The 26,871-nt window shown below is 41.2% G+C and overlaps 3 protein-coding genes across 10 annotated transcripts in view; 2 read left to right on the forward strand and 1 right to left on the reverse strand.

Moving 5' to 3' along the window:
- LOC129157262 (zinc finger protein 84-like) overlaps positions 1–20,483 on the forward strand; it is a 173,059-nt gene extending 152,576 nt beyond the window's left edge. The window contains exons 6-12 of one of the 2 annotated variants that reach the window (XM_070542947.1): positions 19,347–19,469; positions 19,537–19,716; positions 19,788–19,865; positions 19,944–20,030; positions 20,109–20,162; positions 20,235–20,276; positions 20,350–20,483. In XM_070542947.1, coding sequence (XP_070399048.1) covers positions 19,347–19,469; positions 19,537–19,716; positions 19,788–19,865; positions 19,944–20,030; positions 20,109–20,162; positions 20,235–20,276; positions 20,350–20,483 — 698 coding nt within the window. Of the gene's footprint in view, positions 1–18,486; positions 19,470–19,536; positions 19,717–19,787; positions 19,866–19,943; positions 20,031–20,108; positions 20,163–20,234; positions 20,277–20,349 lie in introns of those variants that run through there. The other variant, XM_070542946.1, reaches the window with a different exon arrangement.
- The window catches only part of LOC129157329 (zinc finger protein 235-like), a 300,301-nt gene that overhangs the window by 34,526 nt on the left and 238,904 nt on the right, over positions 1–26,871 (forward strand). The window lies entirely within an intron of this gene.
- Positions 1,545–15,503, reverse strand: LOC129157243 (zinc finger protein 235-like). 7 transcript variants are annotated; one of them, XR_011515803.1, is made up of 4 exons: positions 15,204–15,503; positions 13,828–14,108; positions 2,504–2,566; positions 1,545–1,778 (listed from the first exon to the last, which is right to left on the reverse strand). XR_011515803.1 is itself a non-coding variant. In XM_070542975.1 (4 exons), exon 4 carries the CDS (start codon positions 8,857–8,859, stop codon positions 7,507–7,509), a length of 1,353 nt encoding a protein of 450 aa, XP_070399076.1. In that variant the 5' UTR covers positions 8,860–8,978; positions 13,828–13,909; positions 13,996–14,108; positions 15,204–15,503; the 3' UTR covers positions 5,304–7,506. The 7 variants fall into 7 exon arrangements, 4 of the variants coding, with proteins under 4 accessions (XP_070399076.1, XP_070399075.1, XP_070399078.1 ...); XR_011515804.1 differs by lacking the exon at positions 1,545–1,778 and having other exon boundaries at positions 1,799–2,566; positions 13,828–13,909; positions 13,996–14,108; XM_070542975.1 differs by lacking the exons at positions 1,545–1,778; positions 2,504–2,566 and adding an exon at positions 5,304–8,978 and having other exon boundaries at positions 13,828–13,909; positions 13,996–14,108.

Below are 26,871 nucleotides of genomic sequence, written 5' to 3' on the forward strand. Positions count from 1 at the left end.
CACTCTTTCCAGCTGGGTCACAGCTGGGTCGAGCTGTAACTTCCATCCACAGATTAAACCACCAGGAGCCGAATAGTCTACAATAACACCGTCTTCAATCTGACTGTTTATCTGTTTGCTGTTCCATCACGAGATGAAGGACCTTCAACTCTAATCAAATAATTTAATAAACTCTTTTATTATAAGGTTTACTATAATCATCATTAATGATCATCATGGTTCATTATAAATGTATTTTTAACTAATGAAATGACTTATTATTCTTTGGTTAATAATAATTATTATTTATGATAATCAGTAATGTGTGTTCAGTAACCAGAAGGTCTTTTGCACGTGTTTACACCTCATGCAGGACTCACTTCAAGGTAACTGCCTCACATGTCTTCCATAGTCATGCTTCCTGTCTCTGAGAGGGCGTGTTCTGAGTTTTTGTTAAAACCAAAGCTCCACAGCTTAAGTTCAGTTCTTGAACCAAGCTGATACTTCTTCGTGGCAACGAGAGTATCCCAGAGGAGAAGGTCGGCCGCCTGACTCCTCACTAAGCGTTCTGTCACGCCGATAGAATAGCTCTGAATAAACGCACCTATAACCAGCTGACACTACGAGATTCCTTAAGAATCTGCCCGGATGCAAAGCCACATCTACCTGTGCACCTCACGGCAACTCTAGGACCAGAGAAAGTCGGTACCCTTGGTCATCTGCCGGACCTGAGTACCCCCGAGGCTGACAACATCCTCCAGACCTCCAGATCCACACAGAGGGTCGTCTGAACGGTGAGGTAGAACACAGACTGCGTCCGATGTTGTTCTCTCTAAGAAACCATCAGTTAGCTGCAAAACCAACGTTTCACCCAGAACGCGTTCTCCCTCTGAAAGAAAGCTTCTGAGATTTCATTCACGCATCCAAACCTCATCATTCCACTTAGTTTTCCATCCAGACACAGGGGTTGCTTTAATAACAAGTTTTAATATCAAAATTGTTGTTCAAATTTGTCATTTATAAATTGTTATTCATAAATTGTCTATTTTAAGTTGTCAGATTTGAAATTGTTAGTAATAAATTCTTACATTTTTAAACCGGACTCTTCTTTGAATGAAACACAGAATGGTGTGCATTTTCAGTTATTGAATCAGCAAAGAACCTTATTAAGTCTTCTGTTTAATAAATAAACTTTTGCTATTAATTTAAACATCTTAAATTAAATATTAATCCATAGATTAAATATAAACCAAGCTCGTTGGTGGATGAACTTCTATCGATTACAGGGCCGGCTCTGGGTAATTTGGTGCCCAAGGCGAGAGTGCCCATCTGCACCCCCCCCCCCCCAAACCCAAGTCCACCCACCCACCACACATTGGAAAAAGCAACTCCACAGTTATTCCTTAGTTACTAATTTTTTTATTTTAAATATTCACACAGCAACTCTTTAAAGTCAACAGCCTGAAGAATAAATGTAAGCTTGAAAGATAAGTAACCTGAGAATATTACAATAACCAACAACTCATAATGTTGTGCAAATGTCATTTTGGGGGGGGGGGGGGGGGGGGGGGGCAAAATCAAAAGCAGCATTAAACTGTGCAATCAAAGGGAAAACTCAAATATCAGTGTCATCATAAAGAAAGTTCTACTTTCCATTTTGTTCAACTGCTGTGGCCAGTCAGCAGGATCCATGGGACCAGCAGCTCATACATGTTCACACACATCTGTTGAAGCTGATGATGGTGTCTCTTCAGGCTGTTGGACTGGAGCACTGAGTCTGCTGGTGTTGGGTTCTTCTTCTGTGAGAAAATAAACACACACACACACACACACACACACACACACACACACACACACACACACACACACACACAGCAACTTAACCCTCTTATGCATGAATTACTTAAGAACAGTGCCACTTTCACATCAATATTCCTCAGTCATGTGCAGTGATGCTTTTCATTATTTTTAATGTTACCGGACTTTTTTTTATTTTTCTTTTTTAATCTGTTCTGTGAAAACATGAATAAAATTATCAAAAACAGGTGGAAGTGGGGAGTATTTGAAAAAACTTATGTCTCACTCTCAGGTGCTCTTCAGCATCAAATAAATTGTAGAATATGAGGAAGAAGAACCGGTGATCTGAGGCACTCTGAGGATTTCATTTATTAAACAAGGAAACACCGACGCGTTTCGGTACCACCATCTTCAAGGCATAAACCTTTATGCCTTGAAGATGACTCACTATGTCACAAAAACTAACGTCCATCTTTTTTTTTTTTTTTTTACAAATTTACAGCCTATTGACAATAACATCTTAAGGAGACAATTTCAGATGTGTATGTTCAGATTATTTAATATTCTCAATGCTAAATCAATGCTGCACTGACTGTGCCAAAAACAAGTGTCTGGTGTTGATTTAAATAAATTAATTTTGCATATCGATATATGTGATAAGCTGTTTAATTTGAAAAAGTCCGTTTCTACTGCTGATTACAAATAGCCTAACAAGTAACTTACTCACCTGGTTCTAGATGCTGAGATTGTAGCTCAGTAAATGTGCTGCTGCGTGATGCCTGGATAGACGCTGCAGCGTAAACAAGAAAGAGACGGTATAAGATGTCATGCTGTGTTTAGGCAGTTCTCACTCCCCGCCAGGCCCGGCGGCAGCGGGGGAGTCCCCGCCACGGCGGTGCCGCCCGCCCGATGTGCCGGACAAAGTTGAAATTTGCTACACACACCTAACGTTCTTCTGATATACAAACATTAAATTCATATTGTATGCGTACTTAAAACTTGAAACTAAGTTCATAAAAAGGCTGCAATCAAGCTCCAAAAACCAGTAAAAAAAATCTTACATTCTTCATCATCACAGTGAGACTCAACATTGTCTCACTGCATCTGGACACGACGATTCAAAAGTAAAATTAATGGGTTAAAGTTACAGATACTGTATTGTGTATGTAAACAGCTAGCGAGGGTCTGTCCGTGGACCGTGCATGGCAGGAGAGGCAGTTAGCTACAATGCTAACGCAAAGTTATTTTGCCAAACTTATAAAGTCTACATACCGTAAATCCTCTAATACAGGCCGGTAACCAATTAAAGGCAGGGTCTCCAATTTTGGCCGGTGTTGGAGTCGGCGGAGGTGAATAAAGGCCGGTCTCTTGTGGCCGGGTGGAATGTGGTAACAAGCAAGTACGGGGGGCGGTTGTGTCATCTTCTCACTTTTGATTTGCCAGCGATAAACCGCGAGGGTAACTTTAACCATGTGGAGACGAAGAGGAGGCTGTGCCAGAGCGTCGGTACTGACACGCGATCGTTCATGTCGGTTCATTTCCTTTAATGTTTTCTGTCTTTTATTTGTGCCCGATGTGTTTTGCTGCTGTGGAGCGGGACACATCACCTTGTCCTCCGATGCACCGATCACTGATGCGGCTGCCAAGCAGGGAGAATTCCGCTGTTTTTGCGGTCGGAAAATCTGCCTCCTGAGCACGGCCACAGTAACAATCAGGTGTCGCCACCTCAAAAAATTATTTAACATGCGATCGTTCATGTCGGTTAATTTCCTTTGATGTTTTCTGTCTTTTATTTGTGCCTTATGCGTTTTGCTGTGGAGCGGGGCGCATCACCTTGTCATCCGGTGACGCACCGATCACTGATGCGGCCGGCAAGCAGCGAGCACTCCGCTGTTTTTGCGGTCGGTAGACCTTTTAGAACTGCAGTTCAAAGGTAACTCATGAGGTGAATATAAATGAACCCAGGTAGCAGTTTCTCTTTAGGATTGAGAGGAGATGCAGGAAGATAATAAACAGGCAGGACAGAAAAATAGTCAAATAAAAACAAGTTAGTTTTTGTACCTGCTGGATGCAACAAACAGACACCATTGAAGGTAATCAGAAGTGAGGAACAGAAAATGAAATAATTAGTTTAATGTTTAAAGCAGCAGGAACTCCGAGAGGCTGCAGGCGCATCAGTGAGTTTGCGGCTGCTGCGCAGGGGGAGGGGGGAGAGGGCTGAAGCAGAAACTATCGTTGTTAAAAGAAATGTGTTTAACTTTGAAAATGTGAGCGCAATTTTAATTGTCAAAAACTCCAGCGAACCATTAGTTCATTTTGCTCTCAAATAGAAATAGAGGCCTGCCTCTAATACTGGCCCTCCTTCCAATAAAGGCCTGGAGCTTGATTAGCTTGAGTCTAATACAGGCCCGGGGCTGTATTAGAGGATTTACGGTACCTCTGCTTTGGACCCGTTTTTTTTCTTCCTCCTTCCTTCGCTTTCGGAATGCTGATCCCGATGGCTTAGGTGTTCTTTTCATCGTAAAATATTAAAAGTTTAAACGCGACCACAACAGGATGTCCTTTTCCACAGTGCCACCCACACACGTGATCTACGGCACCCTTAACGGTCAAATGCATCGGAGCGGTGGCTCAAGCGGGAGCTCGAAATGCAGCCAAATCATTAGAATTTAAATATTGATGTTTTAATTTCATGTCATTTCAAAGGGGAATTTTGAGTATGTAGAGAGTGCATTTCATATTGCAAACATAAATTTAATAAACTTTTTTTATTTTTTATTTTGCGCCCTATCCATCAGATGACGCCCCAGGCGGCCGCCTGTGTCGCCTGTCGGCAAAGCCGGCCCTGATCGATTATATTAATATCCTAGATGTTTATATATGATAGAAGCTTCATATGTTAACTTGTTTGTCTTTCTCAGAATCTAACAAAGCTGATAGCAACAGTGTTAGTTCTAGTATGTAGATTAACCCTACACACGTGTGAACCATGTGCACAAACACATTCAGTGCAAACACACACCTGCACACATGCAGTTAAATGTCTTAAATTAAATTGTGTGCATTAATCTTATAGTACAAGCAGTAGAGTTGTTATCTGTAATATGTTTTAATGGTGGGCTGGTTTGATTAATATGTGTGATAGGCTGGGCGATCAACTGGTTGAGACACCAACCAGTCCTGCTACATCTACATACAAACAGTCCAAAGAACTGGGTGTGAGCGTAGCCTCTGTGTGGCCCTCCACATACGGCCCCTTGAACACCCAGATGGTCTGTTACACATACGTTTCTGGTTCTGATCAAGCGGCCAAGCAGTCAACAATATTTACATACAAACAGTCCCAAGTCAATATATACGTCTGTGGTACCAAGAACTGGGTGTGAGTGTAGCCTCTTTGTGGTCCCCCACAACATGATGAACACAAGCTTTAAAAACTCTGGACATCTCCTGTGATTTAGATTCATCATATATTTCCCCCAGTTTCAGCTGAGTGTCTCATTTAGTAACAAAACATGATTGTGAACTCTCTCTCAAGTCAAGTTTATTATATAGCCCATTTCATACACAAAACGGTAGCCCAATGTGCTTCACATAGTTAAAACAATCACAAGTGAAATGAAATAGTTAAAATGTCACATCTTGTTGTGTAAAATAAAATCAAAGAATACTGACACAGAACATAGCACACAAACATAAAAGCATATTAAGTACAATTATTGGTAGCGCTTTCTTTTACAGTCCTCTAATTACTTAGTACTTCCATGGTAATTACTTAGTAAGTTAGTGAATTGTTTCTGAGTTCTTAAATTGTTATTACTATGCAACTCAGGTTCAATTCTAGTTTTTATCTTTATTAATCAATCCTAGTATATACTGCTTTACACAATAACTACACCAGGGTTTCCCTTACATAGGCGTAGCCGTGGCGGCCCGCCACGGCTGAAATCCCACCGCCACACCTACAAGATCCCAAGTTTTGATTGTTTTTTTAGTTGTTTCACGAGGAAGCAGCGGGAACTACTATGTTGTTGCTTGTGATCACAGCCGGCAGGCAGCAAGAAGGAGCAGACAGGGCAGGGTGAAGTTACAGCATAAAGGTAGCAGTGGATATAATGCTTTTTGGTTTACATGTTTCAATAGCATTAAGATAAATGAGCGTTGACGATCTTGACAGGGTTTCCTCTCCCCACCAGGATAAGCATCACTTATTCATGTAAAATTTATTTATTTTTTCATGTCTGACTTTAACCGCATCTAATACTGTATTACGGCGTGAGCGCAACAGCGACAACTTAAGATCGATGTGTGAGCAGCCTGAGAGGTCGGGTGTTTCATCTGAACCCTTAAAACCTCCAGCAGGCTACGCTGCACTATTGGCGTGTTAGCGCGTGGCGCTAACAACTTGACATGTCTCGGAGAAAGCGTAAAAACACGTTGAACGCTTCTTCTGAAGCGGGAAAATAACACCTCTTCAAGCAGAGCACGACGTCGCCTCAGCTCGTTCACCCACTGCCGAGCCGGACTGAGCTCGATAACATTGACCCAGCACAGCCACTGGGTCGTTGGAGCTGCCCCGTGACTGCCTGATGGAAAACCAGCGGGTTTCATCAGACTCGTAAAGTTTCTTGTTTTTGCTGGGGACCCCCTGTATTTTACCGCTCCCTCCTGCAGTCTTCCCCTATTAACATTTAAAATGATTCTGTAAATTCCGTGTATCAATAGAAAAAATCTCTGCCTCTGCCAGCTGCAGTAAATGTAGTCTCCAAATAATAAATAAGAGGTGCATTCATCTGTGTATCTCCTTTGATCCGCATTAGTGATGTTCTCAGCACTAGAACAGTGAAGCAAAGAAACCGATTCCTGAGTTTGTTATAATTTTATTTATTAGGTGCATCTAATCTGTTCTATTTTTCGCTGAAATGAGATCAAATCAGTGCTTCTATGGGTTGTCTCCACTCTGCACTAGACAATTTTACTTTATTTAGACGTGCGGAGAAAAAAACCTACAAGATGCAGAAAAAAGGATAAACCTCCAACCGTCATATTGTCAGCAATAAATGCAGCAAAACTTAACTTTCATGACCAAAAAAAAAAAAAAACCCATAAAAATTATTCAGTACATCAGGAGAGCAGGAACAAGTCTTATTTCTGATTTTACATTTTTTACTTCAATTCAAACTATTTAGACTTTTGTGTTTTCATCACATTTAGCTTGTATTTTATTTAACATATCATCAGTTTTACAGGTTAGCTGTTCCTGTGCGCTTAAAAAGTTATGTTACTAACCTTCTAAAAAACTTACCAAATCACTCACATGAAGTAGATTTGTTATTCGTTATCTGAAAGTATCCGATTAGTTTAAAAAAACTAAATATGTTTTGTTTAATTTGGTTTTCAGAATGTCACTAGTTTACTTATACTTTTAAAGTATATATAGTGATGTAATGAAATACAGAGAAATCAACTTGTGAGTACAATGCATGTTAATATAGTAAGTATAGCATGTTTAACATAAGCACATTCACACATGGAAAGTATCAATGTAAATAAATCATATGGCAGTAACTCTGCTGTACTTCATTGTGTAAAAATAGCTCACGGGCCAAAAAACGTTGGAGACCCCTGCAATAGATCATTCAGCCCTAGTGGATGCTTAGATGATTGTTTAAAGTTTTCTTTCAGCTAAATCTTCGTCCACAGAGCTCACAAGCAAAAGGCTTCTGTCCTTTATGGACTCTTTTGTGACCATTTAAACTGATCTTTTGGGTAAATCTTTTCCACCGAACTCACAGGCGAAAAGCCAGTGTGGACTCTCATGTGACTGTTTAAATGTGTCTTTCGGCTAAATCTTTTTACACAGAGCTCACAAGCAAAAGGCTTCTGTCCAGTGTGGACTCTCATGTGTCTGTTTAAATGTGTCTTTAAGCCAAATTTCTTTCCACAAAGCTCACAAGGAAAGGGCTTCTCTCCTGTGTGGACTTTCATGTGTGTGTTTAAACTTCCCTTTTCACTAAATCTATTACCACAGAGCTCACAGGCGAAAGGCTTCTCTCCAGTGTGGACTCTCATGTGTGTGTTTAAATGTGTCTTTTGGCTAAATCTCGTTCCACATAGCTCACAAGGAAAGGGCTTATCTCCTGTGTGGACTCTCATGTGACTGTTTAAATTAGTCTTTTGGCTAAATCGCGTTCCACAGAGCTCACACGGAAAGGGCTTATCTCCTGTGTGGACTCTCATGTGACTGTTTAAATGTGTCTTTAAGCTAAATTTCTTTCCACAAAGCTCACAAGGAAAGGGCTTATCTCCTGTGTGGACTTTCATGTGTGTGTTTAAACTTCCCTTTTCACTAAATCTATTACCACAGAGCTCACAGGCGAAAGGCTTCTCTCCAGTGTGGACTCTCATGTGTGTGTTTAAAGTTCCCTTTTCACTAAATCTATTACAACAGAGCTCACAGGCGAAAGGCTTCTCTCCAGTGTGGACTCTCATGTGTGTGTTTAAATGTGTCTTTTGGCTAAATCTCGTTCCACAGAGCTCACAAGGAAAGGGCTTATCTCCTGTGTGGACTCTCATGTGACTGTTTAAATTAGACTTTTGGCTAAATCGCGTTCCACAGAGCTCACAAGGAAAGGGCTTCTCTCCTGTGTGGATGCTCGTGTGTTTGTTTAAACTTCCCTTTTCACTAAATCTATTACCACAGAGCTCACAAGCAAAAGGCTTCTGTCCTGTGTGGACTCTCATGTGTTTGTTTAAACTTCCCTTTTGACTAAATCTTTGTCCACAGAGCTCACAAGGAAAGGGCTTCTCTCCAGTGTGGACTCTCATGTGTGTGTTTAATGTTGTCTTTTGGCTAAATCTCGTTCCACAGAGCTCACAAGGAAAGGGCTTATCTCCTGTGTGGACTCTCATGTGTGTGTTTAAATTAGTCTTTTGGTGAAACCTTTGTCCACAGTGCTCACAGGCAAAATGTTTCTGCTTTGTCTGGACTCTCGTGTGTTTGTTTAAATGTGTTTTCTGGCTAAAGGATTGAAACCTGGCAGCATCAGTCTCCTTATTCAAATGGAGATGCTCTCCCTCCATACTAGACCAGAGTTTCTCCTGTTCCTCCTTTTTGTGGAGAAAATCTAGGTGCTGGTGGTTGACACGAGCACTCTGTTCTTCTGAAGCTTCTTATTTAACCAGAACCATCTGTTGAAAATCTGAAGGAAACACAGAAACATATTATGTGAATGACAGACAGCTGTAACTGTGTTTTCACACATATAACAGTTGTATTATTTCTTTAAACTGACAGTAGAATGAAATGTATTTACAACTGGAAACTGAACTTTGAGCCTCTATAAATCACATGAGCCTTAACCCTCAGGCTTCACTTTAATTTTCATACAAGAGTCATTAGAGGACAAAAACGTCCGCTTGTAAAAGTGGCTATAAAAAATGTATACATTCATGTTTTTTTTTTACTCTTTTTTCATAGATCTGTTGAACAACTTCAGCCCTGCTCAAACATAAAAAAATTCAATCATTTTGAGGCTTTTAACCCCTGAAATGCCAGTTTGAATACTCAAAAGTCATTGATGTAATTTATGAAGAAGAAAAAAAAAACAGCACCGAGTTATTTTATAAAAAAAACAGGTAACGAAACCGTTTCTGTGTTTTAAAAAGAATGACAGTATGGAATTAGCCTTGGATATGTCAAGAGTCTAGCAAAATATTACATTTTATGCTTTTTTAGTTTTTGTGTAGCAGCAGATTTAAAATTTACCACCCTCTTGTGCCTGTTATGGACAAAAACGTCCCATTGACTTCAATGCAAACCACAGTTTTTTATCCTGCATTATCTGCAGCAAATATTCATGCTTTCTGTGATGTAATGGTTTCATTTTGGACAAAAGTAGTCAAATTTATGATTTTTACTGTTCACCACCAAATTCAGTCATTTCTTCATATGCTGCCCAGGCGAGAAAGTTTACACATTTCTATAGATCTTCTGCTGTTTTTATTGAAGTCAGAAGCTCAGCATGTAAACAAAACACAGTTTCACTCTCCTACTGAACATCAAAGGGTAGAAAACAAAAACAATATGTTTATGCACCTGGCTGGAGCTCAGGCACATCCAAACTCTTTGTAGTTCAGTTTGTTATGAAAGGGCAGAAGTGTGAATGCATGCATGTGAAGTGACTCCTTGGAGCTCTTCGGTCATCTCCAAAATGACACGTTTTCCCTGGCCGACCTCTGCAGCCTCACCAGCAGCTTTCCCTGTGTTAACCTGACACTTGCAGGCATAGGAAGTGGCAACATCAGCAGTGACCCAGAGTTTCAATCCGTACTTTGCTGGTTTACTTGGCATATGTTGGTGAAACTTGCACCTGCCTCTGAAAGGGACAAGCTGCTCATCAGCACACACATCTAACCCAGTGTTGAAAAGCATTTGGAGGCGATGGGTCCACATGTCCCAAATCGAGCGGATAGGGGCCAGCTTGTCCTGCCTGAGACCGGAAGGCCTGTTCAGCTCATCATCAAACCGGAGGGTGGAGTTGATCATCTTGAATTTGGTGTGACTCATGGTGGCCAGGAAGATCGCACGTCCACAGTGGTCATCCCAAAGGCTGCAGGTGGATTCCCCTTTGGACTGGTACACACCAGCCAAAATCAGGAGCCCAATGTATGCTCTCACTGCGATGTCATCAATATCCCACCAGTTCTTCACCACACGTCTTCCATTTAGATTTGTCATGTTGACGATGATTTCAGTCATTTCTGGAGTAAAGAATAAATCAAAGGAGGATACCACATCGTAAATACGTGTGATGGTGTAACGTGTTGGCCCAGGATTCAAACATCTTGCAGCAGGAACATAGTGGGAAGTTTCTGCGTTAGTAGGAAACCAGACTTGCCCACTTTTAGAAATCCATCCTGGAATCAAAACCTGTGGTTTGCATTAAAGTCAATGGGACGTTTTTGTCCTCTAATGGCTCGAGTGTATAGTCAATTTTAAATCTGTTGCTATGTAAAAACTATAAATGCAAAAAATTTTAAAGTTTAGATATTTCATAACATAATCAAGACTGATTTGTACTAAACACCCCAGGCAAAAAAAAAAAGTCTTTTCTAGAAAATAACTCAGTTTTAGTGTTTTTTTCATGAATCGGGGTGATGTGGGTGTGTTTGGAGGACTTGGTCAGAAGCTGAGCACAGGCGTTCTGAACCACCTGTAGACGGTTCAGGGAGGTTCTGCTCAGACACGTGAAAAGAGAGTTACAGTAGTCTAAGCGTGAGGAGATGAAGGTGTGGAGAACTGTCTCAAGTTCAGAGCGGGACAGAATGGGACTCAGCTTAGCAACGTTCCTGAGATGGAAGAAGGAAGAGCCAACAAGAGAACTGGCATGAGAATCCAGGGTGAGAGCTGGGTCAAAGGTCACGCCAAGATTCCTGACAGAGGGTTTGGTGTGAGAAGCAAGCTGACCAAGAGAGTCTCTGACTTTGGGAACCAGCTTCTCTGGGGCACAGATGAGGATCTTAGGCCTAGTCCACACGCAGCCGGGGTTTTTTGAAAACGAATATCCGCCCCTCCAAAAACTTGCATCCACACCACCTTGTTTAAAAAAAAAAACTGTCCACACGTACCCGGATAAATATGTTGTTAAGGACATGTCAGACCTGTAGGCGGCAGTACTTCCCCCGTTCTTAACCTCGTCCTTTATCAGTGGTCTTCCGCAAGGAGCAGTAATTCTGCTTGCAAAAACAAACAAGCAGAAAGCGCTTGGACAATTGATAAAGCGAGCGCAGCTCTGATGGCTTCCATGATGCCGGCCAGTGTAAACACAGGTCGCACACGTGATGTCAGCATTTTTTGTCGCGGAAAGTGACGTTGCGGACCTTAAAACTCCGGTTTTGTCCATCCACACGCAGACACCCAAAACGGAGAAAACGCAGATCTTCACTTTGGCCGGAGTTTTTAAAAAACTCTGTTTTCGTGTGAAAAAACTCCGTTTGCGTGTGGATGACAGGCCAAAACGTAGAAAAATATCTACGTTTTGGCAGATCCCCGGCTACGTGTGGACAGGGCCTAAGACTTATCTTCATTCAGCTGTAGAAAGCTCCCACCATCCAGGTTTTAATGGAGTCTAAGCAGGAGAGTAACAGCTGCAGCGTAGACATCTCATGGGGCTTAAAGGAGATGTACAGTTGGATGTCATCCGTGTGAAGACGCTAGGAGACTCCTTTAAATGAGCTCAGCAGGTGCTGTAAAGGAAGCAGATAGAGCAGGGCCGTGCAGAGACCTTTGAAGGGGCGGGTGCTCAAAGTTAAAAAAGGGGCACATATACAGGGTTTTCCTGTATTCAAATTTGCGTGGCGGCCGCCTCCAGCTATTTTTGTGCCGCCCCAGCCTGATTTCACTCTGCCCCCAGCTATATGGATGTTACTGTAACTGCAGTTGCAGCGTTGCGCCACTACAGGGCGCTGTACCAGCAGCGGTGCACGGAAAAGCGCTAAAACCGCTGCAGAAAAAGATCAAAATCTCATAGTGTGATTCGGCTGCAGCCCAGATTGGACAAAACAAGCAATAACTGGAGTTCTGTGTGTAAACTGGCCTGAATATGAAAATAGAAAACAAGAAACAAGAAAAAGTTGTAAACGACAGCTTTACTTTAGAAACTATATAGAAAAGTCAGACAACTGCTAAACAGTGAATCAAAAACAGATGTGTAGAAAAACAACTGTTGCTCAGAGTACTCTTAAAGCTGCAGTTTGACTTGCTCTCATGTTTCCATAAGACCACCACCCACTCGACTAGGACATTAAATTCACTGAGCTGCATGCTGACTTAAGCCGGGCGTACACTGTGCAACTTTTTCACTCGCAGCGTTCAGCTTCAGCTCAAACTGTACGACTTCCTCGCAGGGCAGATCTCACGAGCCAGGTGCTCACACTGTACGTCTGGTAGCAACACGTCGGCCCTAAAAATATGTTAAAAATAGCAGTTTTTACACAACATGTTAGACTTTTTTGTCTTGTTTTGCCTGTTGTCCTTCGGGAGTGCTGCAGGAGGACACACAGTGATTTATGGGGGTTGGATGAGGAAAACGAAATAAAGAAAGTAAATCTGTGTTTTGTGATCAGTTTAATTTGACATGAACACGACAAACACGCTTTCTTGACAATCTTTGTGAGTAAAAAAAAAACGTGTAGAAAGAAAAATGAACAGCGTGTGTTATTAGGGAAATAGCGGGGAGCGGCGTTGATGCAGGATTGTGCATGCGCCATGAGCGGTTCTGATACTTTTTGGGTCGCAGCTGCTCGCAGCGCCGCTTCAACAGTGCGATACCCTCACGAGGGACGAGCAAAATATTAAACACGCCAGAAGTCAGAGTGACCTCACAACTGCTGATTGGCAGCTGGTCACGTGGTGTTAATCGCCTCTCGTAACCCCCGGTACACTACACGACCGCTCGGTGGAAAACTCGCACCGATGTCGTGGATTCTCGCACGACTGGAAAATCGGCTCAAAAAAGTGAAAAAGTCGCACAGTGTACGCCCGGCTTTAGCGACTGCTCTCTGGAGTCACATGTGGAGGCTGTAGTAAGCATTTTGTTTTTGTCTTTAGCGCTGCAGACCATTTATTGCAGCACGGATATACTGAATAGTTTCACAACTTTTAAATCAAAAAGATAATCAGTCCATCGCCATTCTCCTTCCCGGCACCTCCGTTCTGCTGACTCCAACCTCCTTTCCCCTTTCAGAACAAAACATGGCACCATGGGGGATCGAGCCTTTGCAGCCGCTGCTCCAACACTTTGGAACTCTCTCCCACTAAACATCAGGAACGCCGTCTCTCTTTCTACTTTTAAGTCACTGCTTAAAACCCACTTCTTTAAATTGGCCTTCTCTTAAGATCAACCCAGCATCCCCCAGTCTGTTTACTATGTTTCATGTTGTTTTATTATGTGTTTATTGCATTTTTTGTGAAGCCTGACTGACCTAAACAGCGCTAGACAAGTTTAATGTAGTATTATTATTATTATTATTATTATTATTATCACTTACAACCACAGAAGGCAAAGTGTGTCCCCACTCCCTGTTCAGCCATTTTCCTGCACCAGATCTGGCGTTTACAGATGTTTCACACCTGTGTGAATAACACAGCTGTCTAAGAGAAAAACCACTTCTCCAACTCATTTACTTATTTACATATCTGAAAGGTGGCAGCCCTACCTGTGTCCATGCTGTCCAGGTCCAAGTGGTGAAGAACACACGATGAATCAGTCCCAGCTGATGTATGATCCTGAAGTGGTAGCAGGTTTTCTTTAGCCGTGTTTAGCTAACAGCTGCAATAGAAACAAAGCAGGAGAGCTGATTAAGATGCTGCTTCAGAACAACGCAGGAGATTAAAGATCCAACGCTTTGGTTCTGATCAGCTGAGGACAGATCCAGTCTGGAAAAGAGGACCTTTGCTCACCAGAGTTCTCTTCTGTTCTTCCAGCTACTGTAAATAGAAGATGGATGCTCTACAAAAATACTAACAACGGGTTCTCCTGTTTAGTTCTGTCTGGTGGCTCACTAAAAGTCAAATCCAGCATGGCAGCATCTCATGGAGCCAACAAGGAAAGCAAGGTGTGATATCAGCAGAGGGCTGGAAGCTGAAAAGGTAAAGAACAACACAACCTGAGGGTTCCTCGTCTCCAGCTGAGCCAAGAGCACTAAAGGGTTTCGTTTAGAGTTTACATGAAGAAGTAGTGAGTTTATTTATTTATTCTTTATTTAACCAGGAAGGTCCCATTGAGATCACAAACCTTACTTTCAAGGGAGTTCTGGCCAAGAGGCAGCTCCACGGACATGTAATGTACATGAAAACACAGGAATCCCAGCTAAATGAACTTTAGGTGTGTTTTAGCAGAATGCTATTGTGTTTTCAGTATTATTATTGATTACTAAGTCATTATATTATACATTTACTCAGTAGAATGTGTCTTTCTAAAGTTGTATTTATTTTTATTTACATGTAAATATGCATCCCTGAAAAACATCTGCTTAACGAATGCTCTGAAACATCAGCTGACATTTCTTTTTAGCCTGTTTTGTCTATTTAATACTTGCTACTTGGTTCATTTTCATGCTGAATGCTGTTGAGTAAACTTCTGTCTGTAGCAAGGAGCTGCCGTTGTGTGTGTGTGTTCTAGGGATCTCTTTATTAAAACTATTTAACGGTAATAAAATAGTTTGTTGATTTTAAACAGGGAAACCCCCACTCGCGATTTAGCGATAGCATGATGCTAACTCCATTAGGCCGCTAGCGTGCTTTCCCTCACAAAGAAACGGTGTCCACTCACCAAGTGAACTGCTCCACTCACTAAAGACGGTAAATGTTCCAGATCCAACTACGTTACTGACTGTACTACCGACTACTGACTACCAAAACTCACCAAGTCCACCGAGTTATCTCAGAACAGCACAGCTTCTAGGTCGTGTCTCGATGGCTTCCAAAGTTGAACCGTTCAAAACAAAAGTGATGTGTCGGTTACGAACGAAACGCCTCTAAGAGCCGGTGTTGTGCCATAAATCGACTCGCTGCCAAAAAATGATTAGCCACTAAAGAAAGGAAGGGGGAAAAAATCAAATCACTGGAGAATTGTTTATTTACATTTATACAACGTTTACATTCAATACAGGGCGCCATTTTACATTGTTTATTTATTTTTTAGTATCAAGGCTGTAACATAAAGAAAGCCAGTTCTTAACTCAAACCATCTTTCAATCGCAAATATTGCAAAAAGGATTAATATATCCTCATTGTGAACGTTTAAGACAAATAGCAACACTTAAAACACTTAAAACAACTTCCGAACTGGAAAAAACTAAGCTAATCATTTTTTGGCAGTGAGTCGATTTATGGCACAACACCGGCTCTTTGAAGTGAACGACTGGAGCCGGTGTTGTGCCATAAATCGACGAAATTCCCCGGGATTTTGCCCTAAAACTCTGCATATCTAGCAATATGGACATTCAGAAAGTTGAGATAACCTCTTCCAGTACTTAAACAGATGTTTATCGCGGATATTAGTTTTTCCAGTTCGGAAGTTGTTTTAAGTGTTGCTATTTGTCTTAAACGTTCACAATGAGGATATAGTAATCCTTTTTGCAATATTTACGATTGAAAGATGGATTGTGGTAAGAACTGGCTTTCTTTATGTTACAGCCTTGATACTAAAAAATAAATAAACAATGTAAAGTGGCGCCCTGTATTGAATGTAAACGTCGTATAAATGTAAATAAACAATTCTCCAGCGATTTGATTTTTTCCCCTTCCTTTCTTTAGTCCACTTGGCCTGGAGCCACAGTTAACTAGTTTGGGGCACATTTTTACTTGAAAAATAGTATTTAAACTGATCAAGCTTTGGCTTTAATGACACTGTGTAGGTTACTATCTATACATTACTTTGCTCTGTTTAAAAGTAACAAGATAAAAGCACTTCAGCACATAAAATTAAGATTGTTACTTGCCAAATAGAGACTACACCCTCCTGTTTAAGAAACGCCTCAAAATATCTTTAAATTCTTTATTGATGATTTAATTGTAGACAACTAAAATGGCATTTTACTTGCCAAAAAGTGATTGAATCGCTCAGATTTTCATGGAAGCTAAAATTGACCAAATAAAGGTTTTATGTATTTGTGGCACGCCTCAGGTGGAAATATAGGGTGCCACTAAAATTGCCACCGATTAAAATAGATTCTAAAATCCAAGGCAAGCAGCGCAACCACAGAAGCAAATTTTAAAAAGGGAATTTATTCTAAAAGTGGGATGATTCCCAAGATGCTCTCCATGATAAAGTCTGCTGGGCCTCCAGAGGACAAAGCAGTCCAATACACCCCTGCATGAGCACGCCAGGTGAAAACCTCCACGACCCCGCCCTCCTGCGGTACGCATCGTCCTCGGGGAACCACAGGCTGAACGGCCCGTGGATCCAATCCTCCTCCTCGGCCCCTGTGGCACACAAAAACCTCCGGCAGTCAAACGTCCCCAAGCACCAGACCACACACAGAGAGACAGCAGCTCCAGACGTAGCCAGGCACTGCTCCAATACTTACGCGCAGGGGCAGAGTAACTCTGGCAACAGCAAAGACGACCGTGATATCTTAAGAAGGATTGAAATTGTTCCTGAACTTGCAGGAAAATTGAATAGCCAGTGTGCAGAGCAGCTCTTTGCAGGAGTGAGAAAAAACAACTATTTTCTAAACATGCTAGAGAGGATTATAAGACACCTTTCGTCAAACATTTTGACAGGTCTATTGTTCTTTGACCTTTCATTCCTATTGTTCATTTGACCCTTGACCTTGCCCCCCCTTCCTATCATTAATCAAATGGACAGGTGTATTGTTCAATCTTTGCCCCCCCTTCCGTATCATTAATCAAATGGACATGTGTATTGTTAATTGTCCAGATGGGCTAGACCCCCCACGCCGCATCATCAATGGCGTATTGTTGAACGTGTCCAGATGGTCTAGACCCCCCACGCCGCATCATCAATGGCGTATTGTTGAGCGTCCATGATATCCCACGTCATAGGCTAATGTGTGTAATGGTGTGTGGTTTCTTTTTTGTGATAGCCCATCGGTTCCCACAGCCCCTCCCTTCTGAGTGTAATCCTATTGTGTTTAACTCTTTAAAAGCTCAGATCTGTCCGAATGGTGAAAAGCCGAGCTCTAAGAAAAAATGATGAACCACGAGGAGCTGAATGAAGCACCAGGCCGCGCTGAAGAGGTGCCTACAGACATGGCTCACTGACAGTGGATGAGTGCGGCCTAACTGTTGTGAATGACAGCCCCACACACTGTCAAGTACCTATGAAATGGTTGTACGTTTCCTCAAAGTTAAAGAATCTGTTTTTGTAGTAGCAGACAAGATGGTATGGTCTGCTAGCTCTTGAGTGAGTGGCAGAAGCTGAAGTCAATGCATGAACTTTTGCAGCCTTTTGCTGAACACACACAAACTCTTCAGAGTGACACATTTGTCTATGTCATTAATACTCTCTTTGAGATGTTCACGTTGGATTTCGTATGTTCAGTCTTAAACTTTGTGTTTAAATGTGTTATTTACATGCAGCTCACTGACACTTTTTGACCAGAACTAAAACTATTGTGTAAAACTCTCTGTCCAGCAGCACATCAAATTAATGGCTGTAAGCACACACACACACACACACACACACACACACACGCGGCCTGGTGCTTCATTCAGCTCCTTGTGGTTCATCATTTGAAATGGTTGTACGTTTCCTCAAAGTTAAAGAATCTGTTTTTGTAGTAGCAGACAAGATGGTATGGTCTGCTAGCTCTTGAGTGAGTGGCAGAAGCTGAAGTCAATGCATGAACTTTTGCAGCCTTTTGCTGAACACACACAAACTCTTCAGAGTGACACATTTGTCTATGTCATTAATACTCTCTTTGAGATGTTCACGTTGGATTTCGTATGTTCAGTCTTAAACTTTGTGTTTAAATGTGTTATTTACATGCAGCTCACTGACACTTTTTGACCAGAACTAAAACTATTGTGTAAAACTCTCTGTCCAGCAGCACATCAAATTAATGGCTGTAAGCACACACACACACACACACACACACACACACACACACACACACACACACACACACACACACACACACACACACACACACACACACACACACACACACTTCTCTAAGAAGTAAAGGGATTACATTCAAACATTTCTATCACTTCACAAAAGCAATGGTTTACCATCCTAAACCATTTAAGGTCCTGTTGTAAACCAGCCTGCATACTCAAGCCTATAAGAACAAAAGTTGATCCTTACCTCAGCGTGATGCTTTTTAAGATCTGTTGAGCTTTCTTAAAGTTCATTCTAAACAATTTTGCACGGCCAGCGACTTCTGACAAAGCAAATTACTTCCTTTTTGTTCTGCAGGTGGCGGTAAGTTTTAAAACAAAGATCTGGCTGAACCAAATCGTCACAGAAACAACACACAAAAAGCAAATTACTTACTTTTTTTTGCAGGTGGGCTGAATTGAAAGAGTGGCGGGAAAGTTTTAAAAACAAAGTTCTGGTTCATTCTAAACAAGTTGGCACGGTGATACTCACAAAGCAAATGACTTGCTATTGTTTCAAAGAGCTATTTAGGTGAAAGCTTAACCATCGCCTCCTGCCTTTAGTGTCACATTTTGTTTTCACTGTCACACACACACACACACACACACACACACACACACACACACACACACACACACACACACACACACACACACACACACACACACACACACACACACACACAACTCTAAACAACCATTCATACATTTGTCTACCTATACAACAAAGCAAATGACTCTGTATTGTTTATAAACATTTTTTTTTCGACCAATCGCAACCGTTTTCTATTCATGATTTTTTTAAACAGCTGTATAAAATGTAAAAGCGCATTTTCGGAGTCGTGATTTGAGGTGTAACAAGCTAAGATGACGGGTAAGTTTTTAACTCAAGACGCAAATCTTTTTTTTTCTCTTTCTGGTTTAACATCTTTATTTTCAGACGCTATTGTCATATCGGACGGCGAGTGGGAAGAAATTCCTATTGAGGAATTAACTTGTAAAACTCCGGTACCGGTCCCCCTGGATGATTTGTCTAAAATTAATCGCGCGGTCGAGAATCTGAGTGAGTGGATTTTATAAATATATACGTAACGTTCTTTTCTTCAACTGAGAAATATCTCATTTTACAGAAAAGGAGGGGGTTCAACCTTACCCCGGAAGTGATAACTTTTACCCAACCACGCCTCCATCCACCAGCCGAACCGTCTTACATCCGTATCAGCCCAGCCATACCGTCAGATCACACGGGAATGCGAGCGTGAAAGCTGTTCGTTACAGGACCGTCACGCCGCAGACGATCCTCGAAGCTGGTAAGTGATTACAAAATAGCGATTAATAAGTCAGAGATGTGTCGTTCATATTTATCGTTTTTATTCTTCAGAGCAACGTCCGACGGCCTACGCACCCCCAATATCTCAGCCCCCACCACCTCCAGCCCCTTCTCATGCGCGGACGGATGGTAACGATAAAAAAAACAACTGATTAATAAGTCAAAGATGACTCGTACACATTTACCGTTGTTTTTTTATCCTTTCAGAACAACATTCGACTGCCGCTTCAATATCTCCGCCCACACCTCCTCCATCTCCTCCTCCTCCTCCTCCTCCCCCTTCTCCTGCACAGGGTAAGAGATTTATAAAAAGGTGGTTATTTACTTCAAAGATGATTCGTTCATATTTTTTCATTATTTTTATTCTTTCAGAACAATCCGACAGCGACTCTGAAACCGCTGAACGTGGTCCTGAGCAGCCAGCCGGTAAGCTGTTTCACAAAAAGCTCCGCATAGTATATTAAATTTGAAGTAAAAAAGATGTTTTTATCCTTTCAGATGAAGAGGAAGAGAACGCACCACCTCCTGCACCTGTACAGAGTAAGTTAAATTTTATATATAATTTATTAAAAGCTCGTTCATTTTATTTATTTTTATTTATTTTTTTCATCAGAAAAACGACTGAAGAAAAAGAAAAACATCCGTCTTTCACCACTTCAGAGATTAAACAGGATGAAAATGGCCTACTTATTGCTGCAGGTCAACTCAGGCCTGGTCGAAGTGGTCCAACAAGTGCTGGCTCTGTAAAAGGAGGACGCAGATTTTTTCTTCATTTTTAGTAGGTTATTAATGTCTTTTGTATCATGAGTGAAAATTGGTTTGACGACCTTTCAGATTTGATTGAAGTAGATGGTGAATTAAATGTAGATTTGTTAGATCGAATTTTAGCCAGCCAAAATCCCTCAGATGAGGCCGATAATTTGGTGTTAAATGACTGGTTTGATTTAAGCGGACTGAGTGAAGTAGATGAATTAGCTTCAGATAGTGAGATCTTAGCATCCCAAGCCGTTTCAAACGAGGTCGATCAAATTCTAGCAAATTCAGATTCGCCTTCATCAGAAGCAATAAACGAAATATTGAGACAAATAGAACACCAGCAGCACGTAAACGAGGTCGATCAAATTCTAGCAAATTCAGATTCGCCTTCATCAGAAGCAATAAACGAAATTTTGAGACAAATAGAACACCAGCAGCGCGTAAACGAGATCGATCAAATTCTAGCAAATTCAGATGAGCCTTCATCAGAAGCAATAAACGAAATATTGAGACAAATAGAACACCGGCAGATCGGAGGGAGCGTAAACGCAGCTTTTAACCAGCGTGAAATTAGAGAGAGAGTGTCTTTTCAAGCAATCAACGACCCAGCCGAGTTTTATATTAATCTGATGGAAATATTAAACAGGTTTGCTGAAAGAGGAAGCCAGATCGCGCGTCCCAACGATAGAGTCCAGTTTGAAATTAATACTTTACACACGACACACCATGTTAATTTTAATTATGACGGATCAAATATGTTAAATCAGCTTCAGTATTTACTGGATCTGTTAGTCCAATCAAATGAAGCATTAGAGGCTGACAACGAATTTAATTTCAGACTGCAAGTGATAAATAATCCGTCCGGCGGTGGGAAACGAAAAATCGAAACCATTCTGGATCACGAATTAGTCAATAAAAAACGAAACCATCTCATTTGTCCTCCAGAGGCCAATCAGCCGTTGTGTTTTGCGCTAAGCATAGCCGGCCTGTTAAATCCCTCAGCGAGAGATACAGAATTAATGAATGTGGCTAAAAATATTCATCAACAGGCAGGGCTTCAGGAGCAATCAATCGTTTCATTTAGCGACGTGATTCGATTTGAAAATATTGTTCAAAGAAAAATAATCATTTTTTACAGATCCGACAGAATCATTTCTAAATTTGAAACAGATTTTAGCGATCGAACAAATCCGTTGTTCATTTTGCTACTCAATCAACATTATTACGGCATAAAAAATATTAAAGGTTTCTTAGGAGCCAAATATTTTTGTTCATGGTGCTTTTCCGCTTATAATAACATAAACGGACATCACTGTAAATGGTTCTGTCGCGTGTGTAATACCGATTTATGCAAACGAACAGAAACGTCTCTCATCACATGTTCTGATTGTAATCGAATATGCCAAAATGTAATATGTTTTCAAACTCACAAAACACCTGTTTTCAGGCCTCAAGCAAACAGGTTAGTTTCTCCTTGCGAAATGTTTAAAAAATGCACCATTTGTAAACAAACTTATTACATCGCCATGGGTGGAAATGGTTCACAGCACGTTTGCTCAGCGACCAAATGCATCGTTTGCAAACAGTCGGTGGTCACGGACGATCATCGCTGTTTTATTCAGCTTGAAAAAAAAGATGACGGTTTAACGGAAAAGGTTATTTATTACGACACTGAAACGTTTACGGATCAGAACGGTGTGCATACACCTTTTTTAATCTGTGCAAAATCCGATTCAGGCGACGTTTGGGAGAAATTTGGTTTAGATTGCATTAAAGATTTTATTATGCAGATGCGTCGTCCTAAATTCAGCAATTATACATTTGTTGCACACAATGCGCGTGGATTTGATGCTTATATAATTCTGAGCGCTATGTGTCAATTAAAAATTGTTCCCAAAAATATACTCATGCAAGGCTGTAAAATCCTGAGTTTTCACGATCCAGATTTCGGGTTGAGATTCATTGATTCCTTAAGTTTTCTCATGATGAAATTAGCCAACCTTCCAGCTGCTTTGGGCTTTACAGATAAAACTAAAGGTTATTTTCCTCACAGATTTTCATCGCTTGAACATCTGAATTATAAAGGACCTTACCCAGATGTCAGCCATTATGGGTTTGAACAAATGTCTCCGGAGCATAAAAAAATATTTTTAGAATGGTACACCGATGTGTCTAAACAGCAGCTGTTTGATTTCAGAAAGGAGGCCGTGTTTTATTGTAGAAACGATGTGGAAATTCTGCGTAAAGCATGCGGTATTTTCAGAGAGGAGTTTTTTAATGAAACAGGTATTGACCCGCTGAAATCTGTCACGATCGCTTCAGCTTGCATGCGCGTGTTTAGATCAAAATTCCTAAAACCAGACACATTGGCCATTCCTTGTCCGCTCGGTTATCGACCGCAACAAAAACCATTTTCAAGTTCAAGCATCGTGTGGTTGGAATGGGTTTCACACAGTCAAAATGTAGACATTCAACACGCTTTAACGCCTTTGGGGGAGTATAAAGTGGGAGATTTTTATCTCGACGGATATGCTGTGATTTCAGGCGTCGAACAAGGGTTTGAGTATATGGGTTGTTTTTTCCACGGCTGTCCAAAATGTTTCTTACAGTCATCCATATGTCCTCTGAGAAAAATCACTTTTGGTGAAATTTATGACAAAACCGTCGAAAAGCTTCAGTCGTTGGAAACTGTGCATCGATTAAAAATGAATGTCATTTGGGAACATGATTGGCAGGAGATGGTAAAAACTGATCCGGACGTGAAACAGTTTGTCTCAAGATTTGACCCCCCGCCCGCTCCTCTTTTACCTCGTGAAGCCCTGTATGGTGGCAGAACTTGTCCGGTTCGGCTGAGGCATTCTGCTCAGAGCGGTGAAAAAATCCACTATGTGGATTTTACGAGCCTGTACCCTTATGTAAATGCCACACAGGCTTACCCCATAGGCCATCCCAAAATTCATGTTAAAAATTTCAGAGATCCGAGTCACTATTTTGGCTTGATTAAAGCTGTCGTTTTGCCACCCAGAAAACTGTTTTTCCCTGTTCTGCCTTTTAAAACATCCAAAGGTAAACTCGTTTTTACACTGTGTCGCACATGCGCTGAAATGAATAATCAATCTGATTCTTGTTCACACAGCGCGTCTCAACGTGCTTTGACGGGCGTTTGGGTGAGTGTAGAGCTCAATTACGCTTTGGATTCAGGTTACAGTCTGGTGAAAATGATTGAAGTCTGGGATTTTGAGAAAAGCAGTAAAGATGTGTTCGCGGGTTACATTAACACGTTTTTGAAGCAGAAACAACAAGCGTCTGGTTTTCCTGAAGGATTGATTGATGATGAGTCGAAAAGAAAATACATTCAGGACTACCAACTTCGTCAGGGAATACTATTAGATGCGTCCAAGATTCAGCACAATCCTGCTAAGCGTGCCATTTCAAAATTATGTCTCAATTCACTCTGGGGAAAGTTTGGCCAAAGAGATGATCTTGTACAAACCACATTTGTTCAAAAACCTGATGAATTTTTTGACATTCTGTTTTCAGGGAGATACAATGTTAAATTCTTCAGTTTTCTCACTTCAGGAGCTGTTCTGGTGCAACACAGTTTGGCAGAAAAATGCCTAACGACTCCTGGCAGAAGCAACAACATTTTTATAGCTGCATTCACCACAACTTATGCCAGATTGAAATTATTAAATGCGTTGAACAAACTGGGAAATCGCGTCATTTATTACGATACAGATTCTATAATTTATTCTGTCAAAGAGAATGAGTGTGTTTTACCAACAGGACCGCTGCTGGGGGATCTAACTGACGAACTTGGAGGTGATTCCATCACGGAATTTTCATCAGCCGGTCCAAAAACGTATGCTTACAAAACCCGGGACCGCCAGCAGGTGGTGATAAAGGCTAAGGGTATCACACAGTCATTCATTTCATCTGATCACATCAATTTTGACAGCTTAGCGCTGCTGGTTGAGGGGTACGTGGCTGGAGAAAGGGGAAGATTTTTGCAAACTCAACAGGATGTCATCAAGAGGGATAAAAAAGGTCTCACTCTCGCGAATGTTTCATTTGTGAAAAGGTTTCGTGTGATTTTTGATAAGCGGAGGTTATTTGCTGACGGCTGTACAGAACCATTTGGGTATTAAAAATGGAAACTGATTTTGACGCTAGACTAAAGTCTCCATTCAGTGTACAAATTGCTGGTCCGTCAGGCTGTGGAAAAACCTTTTTTGTAAAAAGTATTTTGGAAAATTGTATGCAATGTTTAACTGAAATGCCAAAAAACATTGTGTGGTTTTTTACATCTTATCAACCTATGTATGATGATCTTTGTAATAAAAGTATTCGATTCGTTCAAGGTCTCCCGCTTTCATTCGAGGATGATGATTTATTTCCATCGGGTCAAAACCACTTGGTGATCTTGGATGACATGATGTCTCAAACGTCCAGCCATCCTGGAGTGCTAAAATTATTTACCCAGCTGAGACATCACAGAAATATGAGCGTCATTTTAATCACTCAAAATGTTTTTCATCAAGGAAAACATAGTCGTTCCATCAGCTTAAACACCAATTATTTGATTTTGTTTAAAAACCCTCGAGACAAATTGCAAATTAATGTTTTAGCAAATCAAATATATCCTAACCAAAAAAGATATTTCATGGAGAGTTTTCAAGACGCTACGTCAGAACCGTACGGTTATTTAATTGTGGATTTAAAAGCGGAAACGCCAGACTCTTTCCGTCTCCGTACGGGTTTACTTCCGGATCAACTCACCGCGGTGTATTTGTCTAAAACAGAGCCATGTCAGCCCGTATAAAACGCAACGCCAAGATTCTACGTGCTTTGTCACGTATGAAACCTCGCAAACGTCAGGAGTTTTTAAAAGGGTGCTCCGATGACGTTCTGAAGGCTTTATGCGAAATAGCTTTAAACGTGATCAAAGGAAATATACGTCTATCGCCGCGACAATTTCGAAAGTTGTCTAAAAGCAAAGAATTGCTCAGACAGTTGACTCATAACAAAACTAGCCTTTTTAAAAAAAAGAAGCTTTTAGTCGGTCAGAAAGGCGGATTTCTACCCATACTCTTAGCAGCCGCTGCGCCTCTGATCGGCGAACTGATAGGTGGCTTAATAAGGAAATAAACGATGGCTTCTCAAAAAATGTTTATGGTGACCCCCCAACAATTACGTCAGCTTGTTAAACCTACGATACGGGACGTGGCTGAAGAGAATCTTGACTCTGAAATGAAATTAATTATGCAGGAGACGGGATTAACGCCGTATGAGAAAATTAAAAAATACAATGCGCTGTTACAGCGTTATCTGAAGTTGATGAGAGCCGGTCTACACGAAAGTGCACCTCCCACTGAACCGCCCACTGTGACGGCTGAGCCTACGTCAGCTGTAGAAACAGCAGCTGACACACTCATTAATGAAACGCTACAGAATCTTCCTGTACGCGGAAGAAAAAACGCCGAGTACCTGCTGAAAATGACACGATTAAACTGGACTCCGACGGGGGAATTTAAATATAAAGGCGATGTGCAGAAAGGATCACACATCCTTGACTTGATTAAAAGCATCAGCAACCCGTTAAAAAAACATACACAATCAGAACCGACGGGTTGGACTCCTTTCCTAAAAACTCTAGTAGAAAAAAATGTACCCTTATCTATCGTGTCCAATCCGCTAGCGAAACGTCAGATTACGCAACTCAGGAACGGAGGGGTTGTACTTCCGGATTCTGAAGACGTTTTGAAGAAAAAAAAGAAAAAACCGAGGAGAAATATCATTTTATCACCAAGCTGGAGCGATGTCCCCACTTTGAAGAAATGGATCAGCTTTACACCTTAACTCTCTTGTTTGTTCAATAAAACTTTATTCAAAACAAATTTCACAGTCCGTGACATTCTTTAAACATTTCAAGAGTACAATTCACCTGTGTGTAGTAAACATCATGACGTTTGATGCAATTTGAAAATTTTTTAACAAAATGATAAACCATAGCATCATTTTTATCTACATTTTTATGATATTTAGACATAATTTGTTTCAGAGAAAGTCCACAAGCCTTATGACACAGGAAAAAAACACAATGCTGGCCACAACGGTCGGATGCAAAACTCTGTAGCTGACGATCCTGATATTGTATTCGTGAACAACGTTCTGTTAGAAAATTCAGGATGTTTTCAGGGTAATATTTAAATTCAGGCGATAGACCGTAAGAGTCAAAAAATGTCCCGAGGCCATTTTGTTCCACAGCTAGCGCCAACCAGTGTTCACCGGGTAAATGGACAGGATGAGTGTTTACCACAAAGTAGGCCGGTAGTCGAATGTTTTTTGGGACGGTAGACAGCTGATCAGACGCGTACAC

This window comes from Nothobranchius furzeri, chromosome 12, assembly GCF_043380555.1.
Source record: "Nothobranchius furzeri strain GRZ-AD chromosome 12, NfurGRZ-RIMD1, whole genome shotgun sequence".
NCBI classification, from domain to species: Eukaryota; Metazoa; Chordata; class Actinopteri; order Cyprinodontiformes; family Nothobranchiidae; genus Nothobranchius; species Nothobranchius furzeri.